We start from the raw sequence: 12,597 nt of genomic DNA on the forward strand, positions 1-12,597 counted from the left end.
CTCAAAATACATTAGAAATAAATGGCCCTGCCCATTCAGAGCCACTTTCATTCTGAGTCCTGGTTCTGTCCATAACAGTGTGGTTATCTGGAAAACAAAATATTTCCTATTTACAATTCAAATTCTGTGGACATGTATGCATGAGAGTAAGTGGGGTGTGGATAGATACAGCATGGAGCTTCCATGGCTAAAAGAAATGAAGGCTGTTTTAATTCTGAAGAAGTTCTTATTTAATTATCTAAAGATTACTTATTTGTGTCAAGAATTTTCAACCCACAAAAGGAATGCAAAGATACTTGGGCTTTGTGGTGTGAGTTGTTTATAAGCTCTTATGGCTCCTCTCCGCTCCTGTGCTGCCCATGATCTGGGCCCTGGCCCTAGCTTCCTTCCTTCCTCCCTCCCTCCCCTCCTCCCTGCCTGCCTGCCTGCCTACCTGCCTGCCTGCCTGCCTACCTGCCTGCCTGCCTGCCTACCTGCCTTCCTTCCTCCCTCCCTCCCCTCCTCCCTGCCTGCCTACCTGCCTGCCTGCCTGCCTTCCTTCCTCCCTCCCTCCCCTCCTCCCTGCCTGCCTACCTGCCTGCCTGCCTGCCTTCCTTCCTCCCGCCCTCCCTCCCGCCCTCCCTTCCTGCCTCCCTCCCTCACTTCCTGACTCCCTCCCTCCCTTCTGCCCTTCCTTCTTTCTGCCCTTCCTTCCTTCTTCCCCTCCTTCCTTCCTAATAGAAAGGATACACTTACTTTGGAATAGAAGCTATGTAAGTGAGGAAAATTTTATTGATTCCTTGGGGGATTTTAATACATTTTCAAGGGTAAATGGCAGGTAGTTCTCACTAGGGGATGCACTGGGCAGGAAATTGTTGTAATAGCGGGGAATAAGAGTTAAAAATCTGGGTCAGGAGCAAAGGTTATGAAGATTGAAACTGCAAGTTGGATCAAATAAAATATCTGACTAATGTAAATATCTTCAATGTATGAATATGGTATGGATCATATTTAGTGAGATGTTTTCAAACAAATGCATTACTCTTTAAAACAACTAGTGTGTCACAGAACAGTACTCTTTCTGGTTGGTAGAAAAATGTAATCAAATAAATGCCGGGGAGGTTATCAATGCAAAAATCTAATTAATATCTTTAGGATGTAAATATTTCAAATCTTCTAAGTGGATTTTTCCACATATTTTTGAAAGAAGTTTATTAGGCCCTGGGGAAAAGTAGAGAAAGTGTGTGTTATGGTCTCCTGTAAAAGATCTGAAGAACGGATTTTCGTTTCCATTAGGAAGGAATGCTACTCCTGCCCACCTGGGTTTGCTTGCTAACCTCAGAAGAGTTGAACACACTTTGTAAATTGTAAATTGCTCTTCAACGGCGAGCCATTGTTCAAGTCAGTGAGTTTTAATTTAAAATATTGTTTTAAAGCCATTCAAGTTGAATGAATGAAACAACTGTTTCCCTTTACAATGGCCTTGTGACTTTGGGTGGTGGGAGAAGAGGAGGAAGGTTTCCAAATGTCCTCAGAGCACCACAAAGGGGCATCCATCCAATGCTTTCTTTCTGATGTACTGAATGTCCCTTGGCATAACTTTATAATAATTTGCAAACCCACAGAGCTATTTTAAAGATAAAAACTCATATAACTTTATTTTTTAAAGCACTAATATGTCTCAGTTACATTTAGCTACAGTACAAAGAAAAATGGAATAGCACCTGGGAATTTTTCAGTGGATCGTAAAGAATCTTGACTGCTTTGTCTTTCTTACTTTTTTCCTCCCACTTCACTACACAAACACAGCACTCTCACTCTCTCACTCTCTTCCGTCTACTGGGCCACCAGCGGCCTGATTTTCATGCGGACAGCCCTGAGGGAATAATCTGCTCCTTTGAAGGGAACCCAAACCACTCCATTCTCAATCTCATAAGGACTGTTGTTCCTCGGGTCGTAGGACCCCCCAGAGTAGTAGATGCCATTGAGATTGGCCGCTTGGCAGTTGTTGTACCACCAGCCTCCTCCATAGACTTCTGCACAGTTCTCTTCCCACTGGTCTGCGTCCCTGTCAAAGGTGCTGAACTGCATGCCTGCGTGAGAGGTGTACTCTGGCCCTTCCTCTGCAGAACCCTCAACCAGAGCATTCCCCGCACTGCCCTCATAGGAGGAGACGTGAAGGGCGTAGCCTTCAGCCTCGGGACCTACCTGAAAGTGATATTCTGCATAAGCCCCATTGCCTGCCCAGTCCTCTAATTCAACTCGAAGGACAGAGCGCCTTAGGGTTAGTATGTGGAGGTATTCATTGCCTAGCCAGAATTCTCCTTCCCCCTTGTCATTCAGACTGCCGAAACCTCTCTTGTAGTCTTGCCAGGTCCGGTTAAAATTCAGTGATCCATCCATTCTTTGCTGGATCAAAAGCCATCCTCCCAAACCGGTCTCTTGATCGCAATAAACAGAAAAAATCTTACTGGATCCCGGTAGCTTGATATTGAAAATACCACTTTGGGCACCTGAAGGATGTGTTTGGAGGACATCATCACAGTCTAAAAAAAAAATTGAGCTGGTTGGAAGAAGTTACTTTCATTTAACTTTACAAAAATAGGCATGGCCCAGTTTAAATGAAGGCAGATACTGGCTTTCTTTTCCTTCCTTCCTTCCTTCCTTCCTTCCTTCCTTCCTTCCTTCCTTCCTTCCTTCCTTCCTTCCTTCCTTCCTTCCTTCCTTCCTTCCTTCCTTCCTTCCTTCCTTCCTTCCCTGAGGAAAGGATGCACTGACTTTTAGATATAACATATCTCAATGCAGATGAGGGAACTTTCCTCAGTGGAACTGGAATTTCACTTGCACATAAAGCAAGTAACCAGTAAAGATATGTAAGCATCAATTAATAGGACTATAACTTGTTTTTAATCTGACCTAAATGCCAACTGAGACACACACTAAAAATCTGATTAATAAAATGAGTGACAATTGCAACAATGCACATTTTGAAGGGTGAAAGAATTTGGTTAAATAAACTCAAAACTGAGTTTCAGAAGGATTCATTCATTCATTTAACACGTATTTATTGAGTACTGCTCTTTGTGTTGTTAGGCATTTGGGAATACAGTGGGTGAGCATGATAGACAAAGCCTCTGCCCTTATGGAACTTACAGTCCAGCAACAAAACCAGAGAAATAAAGGCATAATTTCAATACAGCATGATAGAGGGTTAGGAAAAAAGTACAAGGTGCTATGGGAGCATATTGCAGAATGACTTAGTCTAGGGGGTCAGGGAAGGCTTCCTGAAAGGAGAAGTGTGGATACCTCTGGCAAGACGAGTTTTAGTTTGGCTTCTCGTGGTGCTATGCGTTCCTCTGAGATCTTCACTTCCGGCTTCATCTACCGTTTTATAGGCTTTGCTTTCAAATGTGGAGCCTCCTTTGCTGAAAGTTGTGCTACTAGTTAGAGATTGTTTGCTGTGAGTTGACGTTTTACTACTGGAAGAGAACTCAGGTACTCCAAATTTTGTGAAAATGTCAGATTCTGAGCTCCCAGGCAGGATCTTACTTCCAAACTCTTTGTGTATAGATGGAAGTAAACTTGAGACTGTTTCTCTTGTTGAGCTAGTGCTGAAGAAAGCACCTTCCTCGGGGTGTCTAAATTCATCCAGGCTACCTCTGCCAGCCAAAGAATGGAACAGGTCTAAGTCTTTTGGGTCACCACAGTCAGAACCATCTTTGGAGGTCACCACTTCTTCAGTCACTTCTTTGCGACCATCAGCACCTATAACAGTCTTAGTAACAGTTTTCGAGCATGAACGACTAGTGGTGGTTGTGCTACCAGAGGTGACCTTCTCACCAGTCTGGAGCTCTTTACCTCCTTTAGAAGTGACTAGTTTACCTGTGTAGAACTCTTCTGTTGTCCCTGGACTTACACTTCCTGGTAGCTCTTCAAATTTGCCCCAGTCTGGGTTGGTAGGCCTGGTGTTCCCATGCCCTGAAACATCTGGCCTAAAACCTCCAGGTCCAGAGATCCCAGGTTTCCAAGTGGCAGAACTTCCAGGTTCAGAACTCCCAGAACTCCAATGTCCACTGCTACCAGGTTCAGAGCTCCCAGGTTTCCAATGTCCAGTGCTGCCAGGTTCAGAGCTCCCAGGTTTCCAATGTCCAGTGCTGCCAGGTCCAGAGCTACCAAAATTCCAGTGTCCAGTGCTGCCAGGTTCAGAGCTATCAGGATTCCAATGTCCAGTGCTACCAGGCTGAGAGCTCCCAGGCTTCCAATGTCCAGAGCTACCAGGCTCAGAGCTCCCAGGCTTCCAATGTCCAGAGCTACCAGGCTCAGAGCTCCCAGGCTTCCAATGTCCAGAGCTACCAGGTCCAGAGCTACTAGGAATCTGATGCCCAGTGCTGCCAGGTCTAGGGGTCTGGGAGTGTTCATGTTCGGATCCTGGTCCATAAGTTGAAGGGACTCCTGGGGCATGCCCATGTCCACCAGGCCTCACTAACTCCATTCTTGTCTGCTTCTTTTCCACTAGTGCCCTCCACTCTGGAGGGGCCTTCTGAAGCTGGCTCTTGAAATCGACAGTAGTCAAAACTGAAACCGGGGTCATCTTTATCAGTGGTAAGTACTGCCTGTCTTTAGAGGGAAGTAAGTCTTTGGCAATGACTTGTTCAAGTTGCCTCTGGTAATCTTCATAGTCCTTTAGATTTACCTCACGAGATAAAGACCTACTACATGACCCTTTGCAAGATCGGATCTTAATATCAATGTCCACCTAGAGGGAAGGGGAGAAAGATAAATAGAAAAAAGATAGATATAAATAAATGTTCATTGAGTTCCTGGTAGTTAACTTAATTTTTAGAAACTGGCTTAATTTCTTTGATTTGGAGACCTACTAACTAATACTCATTATTTTCCATTTATGTAGCATATCCAGTAGAAGAAATGCTGAGTATTGGTGTCCTTGCTCCCTGTAAGGCTAGTCATGACAAGCAATGAGAGCTACTTGGATTCATCCTAAACTGAGAATGGATCAAGAGTAAGGTGCCTAGTAAAAAGGCCAGACTTAATGGTCTGACTGAAGCTGGAGGGACCCTGGAAGACATGGTCTCCGGACTCTCTGTCAGCCAAGAGCTGAAGCCATTCCAGATGGCAATTCTTCAAAGATTAGATTGGACTGTAAGACATAAAATGATACCCATGAAGAGAATGTTCCTTACATGAGACTAACTGGGCAGCTCCTGTCCAGAGGTGAGATGAGAAGGCAAAAAGAGACAGGGGCTAGTTGAATGGACATGGAAAATCCAGGGTGGAAAGGAGGAGTGTGCTGTCACATTACAGGGAGAGCAACTAGGGTCACTTAAGAATGCGTGTATAAACTTTTGTATGAGAAACTGTAAACTTTCACTTAAAGCACAATTTAAAAAATTCAACTGTTTTTTGAGCAAAATAAGAAGCTCCAAAAAAAAAGAGTAAGGTGCCATTCCCTTTGAAAAGAAACTCCAATTGAGTGATCCTCAATGAGATTGAGGCTGAAGGCTAAGAAGCATGTTGGTGTCATGCACAGAGCAAGGGTCTTGCAATCAGACAAACAGGGACTCAACATTTTCTTTGGAAATTTACTATACATGGGCCCTTGGAAAACTTAATATCTCTGAGCTTGTTTCTTCATCTGCAGAGTAGGTAAAACAATACCTACTTTGTAGGTAAAGGAGTCGCTGGGTGGCTCAAATGACTAAGTGCTGGACTACTAACAAAAGGTTTGTGGTTCAAACTCACCCACAGGCACCTTGAAAGTAAGGCCTGGTGATATGTATCCAAAAGGTCACAGCCTTAAAAACTCCTTTGTGCAGTTCTACTCTGCACCACGAGTCTGAATCTACTCAAAGGCAACTAGCAACAGCAATGAATATAGCACTCAGCTCCGCATATAATGAACACTCATTAAATGATTGTTGCCTTCCTTTTTCCTGGTATTTGAAAACAAAGAAATCCAGCCTCAGAGCCACAGGCTTACCTCCAGTCGTTTCATGTCCACCAGCTGGACCCTGACATTTGTCTGCAGGAGCTGGATACGCTGTACTTGTTCTATGACTTTGCGCTTCAGAACCTCAATTCTGCTTCTTAGATCTTCTAACACTTGGCTATATGTATTATCATTGTCTGAAACGGGAAATGAGGGTAATGAAGTCGCTGCCAAGGGCTTTGCTTGCTTGTAATAAACCAAAAAACCTAAACCCGTTGCCGTAGAGTCAATTCTGACTCATAGCGACCTTATAGGACAGGGTAGAACTGCCCCATAGAGTTTCCAAGCAGCGCCTGGTGGATTCAAACTGCTGCCCTTTTGGTTAGTAGCTGTAGCACTTAACCACTACGCCACCAGGAAGTTTGCTTGTAATAGCAAAAAAGGAAATGTGCTTATGAAATATTCCCCATTTAAGTTGATTATAGGCTTTACGGACACTTAATTTGTGAAATTCATATCTATTAGACATTTGATCTTTGTATAGTGTTATGTCCATGCATGCCACGAAAGATGCCTCCTTAGCAACTAGCAATCCAAATAAACGAAGAAGAAGGAATTCCTGTGGAATTCTAAAGGTGTAATTAGCCGATGAAGCCATCAGTTCCATCACATTCCAATTATTTTATCATGACCTTAAATCAGGGAACTTGAACATATTACTGAATTTTCTTATCAAGACCTTTTTGTTCCTATCTGTAGATTTGAAATGGTTCCTACATGTTCTTAGGGTCAACAGGCAGGAGCGTAGGGAGGGTAATGAGCGCCCAGGGGCAATCTCTAAATTGCACCTCCCCCCCAACTTCCAGATGAATAGGTGGTGTTAGCAGTGACCCTCAGCAGAAATGCCTTCTCCCCTCTTGTCCAGTTACCTCAGTTAGGCGCCTTTCATATTTGTGGTGCCTCAGAATGTCATTCCATACCTTGTCTGGTGCCCCCTTGGACTTGCCCCCTGTGGCAAGTGCTCCCCCTCTGCCCCCCACCATGACTCTGTTGACAGGATCACTCCCTTGCCAACTAGTGTAGCACCATTGACTTTAAAGTTTTCAAGTGTCTCCTAAGGCTACAACTCCCATAGCTTTTAGTGAAAAGTCATTGTCGCTTAAAAATTACTCAAGGCCTCATTTTAAAGGCCTTACCCTTGTTTGCCTTTCCTGTTACCCCAGAAGAAGAGAGTTTCATTTTCTCTCTAGAGAGTCAAAGCAAGAGTTCAGGAATTGGGGTCACAATAAACGTACTGCCCAAGCCCAGGGCAAATCTGATGCTCCTTGTTCCTAATGTGCATCTTTATGGGGGAAAAAAAAATCAGCAAATTTCTCCTAATGAGTGTCCTATGAGAAAGACAGAGCATAGTTCTGTACTTTAAATACAAAAGTATCTACAGAGTCAGCTGGGTGGTCTCTGTGAGTTCAGACCCCAGCCCCATCACAGGACAGCTTTGTGTCTTTGGGCAATCTTCTCATCTCTCAGTTTCTTCCCCTGCAAGAGGGAAAGAAAAAGATCTCCTCAAAGGGTCTGGTCCATTTCATTGTCAGTATATTCTCTTGAAAAGAACACATGTACATTCTAGTCCTTTATCCAAAATTCTGACTTGCTTTGGGACCTCAAACAATTTTAACCTAAGCTTTTTTTATGGTATAAAAATAACAAAAACAAAAAGGCCCTCCTTAAAATTCAGGGGTATAATAGAGGCAAGTGTTTCCACACTAAGCTCTTTGAAACTAAATATCAGTAGGTATAAAGGGGCATCATATTTATTTAGGATATGTGCTGTTGTTTGTTTTTTGTTTGTTTTTAAATTCAAAGTAATAAATACGTTAATACTTACTATCAGCATTGGCAAAGTCCCCTCTCAGAATTTCCATTATATTCGTGGTCAGTGAACTAGAATCCTTATTGTTCTTCTGATAATCAAATAGTGCATTTTTGAGCTTATTAATTCTGTTTGTAAAGTCTTGATTGACTTCATCAATTAACCCTTTCATCCTACAGCCGGATGGACATTTGGAGTACTGAAAGTGAAGGGGGAAATTATGTTGGATCCAGGATCTTTGCAGGTTTCCATGTACTCCCCATTGCTTCCCTCCCCCATCTCTTCAGATCGTCTATTGGCTTAAAAGTGGTTAAAAGAATGGGTTAGAGACCACAGAAAAACCACTTAACTATATGTTAATCCGTTGCTGTGGAGTCAATTCCGACTCATATCAAGCTGGTAAGGACAGAATAGAACTGCCCATAGGGTTTCCAAGGCTGAATCGACCCAACCACAATGGGTTTGGGATCTGGTTAATCTTTAGGGAAGCAGACTGCCACATCTTTCTCCTGCGGAGCGGATGGTGGGTTTGAATCACTGACCTCTTAGTTAGCAGCAGCCGAGCGCTTAACCACTTGCACAACCAGGGCTCCTTTCACCATATATTAAGTCCCATGAAATCTTGAGGCTACAATGTTCAGATTCCTAGTACTTGTCTAAACATGCAACTTAAATTCCATCCGCTAATCCCACTAAGGATTCAGTCTGGGAGGTACAAGTCATTTTGGTAATTAAAACAGTTATCTTGAGACTAGGTTTCTTTTCACCTGTCATCTTTAGTTTGGCATGTAAGGAACCATTAGATGATTTCCTATGGGGAAAGTTTCATGTGCCAGCTGGTCCATGAGCACTTCTAGCCCCACACGGAAGGAACCTCCTGCTCCACATCCCCATTGCTCACCCAGTCGTCATCAGAGCAGAAGGGCCAGTCTGAATCTTTGCAGGCAGACTGATGTCTTTCCACAATCCTTGGGCCCCGCACGCCTCCTCCTTCTTCTAGAAAATCACCTTGTGTTTCTGCAGTCTTTAAAGATTCACACAGACGGGTGAGAGAGAGAGAGCAGTTAGCCAGCTAAGCAGGAGACAACACTGGCAATGCCTGCAAGTCCCAAGGAGGAGAGGAGATTCTCACAGAGGGTAAAAGCCCCCACCACCCACCGGCTTTGGGGGCCTCCATAAGCTTGGCATTTCTCATCTTTCAAATGAAAATCTTCATACCCGTTTATGAGAATTAAATGAGATAAGATGTACAAATTTCTTAACGGTGCTAAATAAGCACGTAATAAATAGTACCCATCTTTCAAATGAAAATCTTCATACCCATTTATGAGAATTAAATGAGATAGGGTGTACAAATTTCTTAACGGTGCTGAATAAGCATGTTTATAAATAGTACCCACCACCTAGTGGCATTTTAAACGATTCATTATATAAGGAAACTTATTTGAATCAATGAAACTAGGTCAACTTTACCTTTTTCCATTTTCATTAATGTCTGGAGATAGAAAAATCGTTGGAAAATTCAAAGAGTTCTTTCTCCAGTAATTCCTAATTCAGCAGGAAAAACCCCACACTAATAACCTCTCTCTCTCCCTCAGTTTTTCTGCCATGATTTTAGAGATGGGTCAATAATTTGGGCAAGCGTATATACCAAGGATACAAATGTGGCCAATTTAGACTCAGGAACGCTTTTTAGGGTATTCACTCATGCAATGATTGCTTTTTGTTTGAAATGCAGAAAGTAGACTACAAGCAAAACAATCATTCATGAATCACAACTTTTTAAATGTCTTGCAATCCGAAATAGAGATTTAAAAAATTTCTGTTGTGATCCATAAAGTGATATAAGATATAAAATAATTCTTCCAACAAGGCTTTATATTCTAATGAATAAATGTGGATTTTAGGTGTTAGCTATTATTATTCTATACCACCAACATACAAAATTTTTTTTTTTTTTTTGCCCTGGCTATTTTAACTCAGAGCAGTTTAATCGTGTAATTGGTTAATATTTGCAATCTTGTTCTTATTTTTTAAAAATTCAAATAATAATTTAAGGAATCAAGAACCATTTATTTAAATGAATAAGTACAATCCTTTTACCTAATAAAATAAGGACTTCAAGTACATTTCAAAATAAATGGTTCAAAAACAATAACAGGCAAAAAATCCAATATCAATAGCTGCTAAGGGAGAAAGGTGAAATAATTGAAACCTATATATAACCTACCATATCACTTTAGCAAGTGATTAGTTCTATTGCTACAAAAGTTTTCATTTATTATTTTACTATAAGGGAGAAAAATAAGTTAGAAAACCTTTAGCTTCTCTGTTTACTCTCTGGTATTAGGGTTTATTAGCAGTGAAAGGCAAGAAATACATAATAATAATTAGAATAATTAACATCCTGGATGACTAAACAGGAAGTAACTAAGTTTCTTGAACATATTTGTCACAGTTTAGAAGCCTTGTAAATGAAGCTTCTTTTCTCTTACACAGTTCTCTGGAGTCAAATTTTAGAAATTATTGCAAAATTAGGAGTTTCTTAAAAGAAAATAATTGCTTCCAAAATAACCACATTGCTTCTTCAATTTACCTCTTGTGGTTTTGCTATGTAATATGTTTTTGAAGATAGCTCTTTTTTTTTTTTTTTGTCTTCAAAGAAACACAAAAATAGCTTTTCAGAAAAGCTATATTAAAACCAACTGTTCTGCTTATTGTGGACAAATAGCAAGAAATTAAGAATTACAGAAAAATTCTTATCATAAGACTGTTTTGTTCTGTTACCAGCCTTATAATGGCATTAAATGCCATTTATAATTATAAAGCCCTGAGGCTTTATAGCAACAAAGATGGCAAAGATTTTTTGTCTTTTTTTTTTTTAAGGCAATGTTGAAAGACTGGGTTTACAGATGTTAGAGCTTCTCTGATGAATTTATACACTATTGGGGTTCCATCACCCTGTACTGTTGAGGCATCAGGCCCATCTAGGAACTTGCCTTAATGGCCTAGAGATTATAAGGTTGAGTATGTCAGGACAGAGGTAGGGTGGACTCAGACCTAAAGCTCTTTGTTGAATGAACACCAGAGAGATAGAGAGAAGAGAAAATAAAGGGACATACCCATACTGTGCCCACCACACTCAGGACCAGGCAGATGATCCTCACAGAAAACATCTTTTCTGAGAGTGGGACTGGCTCATGAGGAGCACTCCAGCTGTAAGGAAGGAGATTTGCCTTCACTGCTGGTCCCCATCCCATTTAAATCTGCAGGAGGTTTACTTAATCATTACCTTTGGCCTGTGTAGAGGACCAAGCACACTCTTACGTGTCTTGCTCCTTCCGGGAGGTTGATGTCCCAGAAACTCTTGCTCAATCCTCCCTGTGCTTGTTTGCTTCCGATAAGCTGTTGCAAAGGTAGTCTTTGATTTTCCAGGTGGCAGCTAGGGGCAGATCCCACATTCCAAGAACTGGATGATTTTGAAATGCAAAAGACAACACAGGGGACATGCCAGTACTTCAGTACTGGAAGGAATGTGGAAGCCATGGCTGAGGCAGGCTAGCTGTAACCCCCTGTGAAGGAGAGTTTAGCGAATGATATTTTACTTTACGTAGGAATTATGGTTGGGATATCTGACTTTAAAAAACAATGACTATGATGACAGGCTGACACAGAAGGCCTTCTAGAAGTTTACCATTAACAGATTGGTTTCTCCTATCTGAAAAGCTTAGTCTTCTTAAGACAGCTGCCCCTGGAGCCCAATAGCCTTGGTTCATAATCCTGACCTAGTCATTTCCCAGTTCTGTGCTCTTGGGCAAGTTACATTACCTCTTTTTGCCTCAATTTCCTTATTTGTAAAGTGAGGATAGACATAACCTACCGCCTGGGTTTTTGTGAAGAGTAACTGGTACTTAGTAAGTACTCAGTAAGTGTTAACAATTATCATTAGAGAACACGCATTGTGGTGAAAAATGCTACTTCTTCCTGTTTCTGTGCTTGTGGACAAGCTAATTTACTTTCCCTGGTCTTCATATCAAATTCTCCTTGGTTTAGGGTTGTCAGGTTTAGCAAATAAAAACAGGACTACCCATTAATTTTGTAATTTCAGTTAAACAACAAATAGTTCTTCAGTATAAGTGTGCCCCTTATAAATATCTGGGACATACCTGTATTAAACATTTTTTTGTTGTAGTTTATCTGAAATTCAGTTTTAGCTAGGAGTCCTGTATTTTATCTGGCAACACTATGTTGGCCCAAAATCCTATGTGAAGTCAATCACAGTAATAGTAATAACTGATATTTTGTGAATGTTTACTAAGTGCCAGGCACTTTTCTAGACATTTTTAATGTGTCACTTAATCTCTTCAATTAGAAGTAATCGCTTGCTCGTCCACACTTAGACCCTGTAGACCATTGTGGCACTCATGGCATCCATCATTTATGGTGTTGTGTGTCTTCCCCACCAGGTCCGGAACTTCTTGGGAATTGAAATTATATTTTACTGATGTTTATATTCTCTCCAAAACTGAGCACAGTGCCTGGCACAGTGAAATTTGTTGAATAAATAAAGAAATGGAATCTCTGGTTTGTCTGTCAAGAGTAAGAAATCATGAGTGAGGTCCATGTTGTGAGGCTGACCTGCTGCCTGCACAGGCACTGTAGACTGAGGAAGCTTGCTAAAAACGGCTGAAAGCCCTGGCAAAAGGCAGTGCCCTCCTTCACTGCCTGCTTTCCTGAAGGCTCTCTATGAGAGGCTCCTCCTTGTCTGATCAAGCTCACTCCTGATGTGGCCTTCTGGGAC

At 41.6% G+C, this 12,597-nt stretch overlaps 1 protein-coding gene across 1 annotated transcript; it reads right to left on the reverse strand.

Annotated features, from left to right (window-relative positions):
- Nucleotides 1-1,301: 1,301 nt before the first annotated feature.
- FGA (fibrinogen alpha chain) lies at nucleotides 1,302-11,247 on the reverse strand. The gene is made up of 6 exons (XM_064267623.1): nucleotides 10,919-11,247; nucleotides 8,698-8,820; nucleotides 7,812-7,995; nucleotides 5,978-6,123; nucleotides 3,286-4,735; nucleotides 1,302-2,525 (listed from the first exon to the last, which is right to left on the reverse strand). Exons 1-6 carry the CDS (start codon nucleotides 11,054-11,056, stop codon nucleotides 1,816-1,818), a joined length of 2,751 nt encoding a protein of 916 aa, XP_064123693.1. The 5' UTR covers nucleotides 11,057-11,247; the 3' UTR covers nucleotides 1,302-1,815.
- Nucleotides 11,248-12,597: the final 1,350 nt, after the last annotated feature.

This window comes from Loxodonta africana, chromosome 13 (genome assembly GCF_030014295.1).
Source record: "Loxodonta africana isolate mLoxAfr1 chromosome 13, mLoxAfr1.hap2, whole genome shotgun sequence".
Lineage (NCBI taxonomy): Eukaryota > Metazoa > Chordata > Mammalia > Proboscidea > Elephantidae > Loxodonta > Loxodonta africana.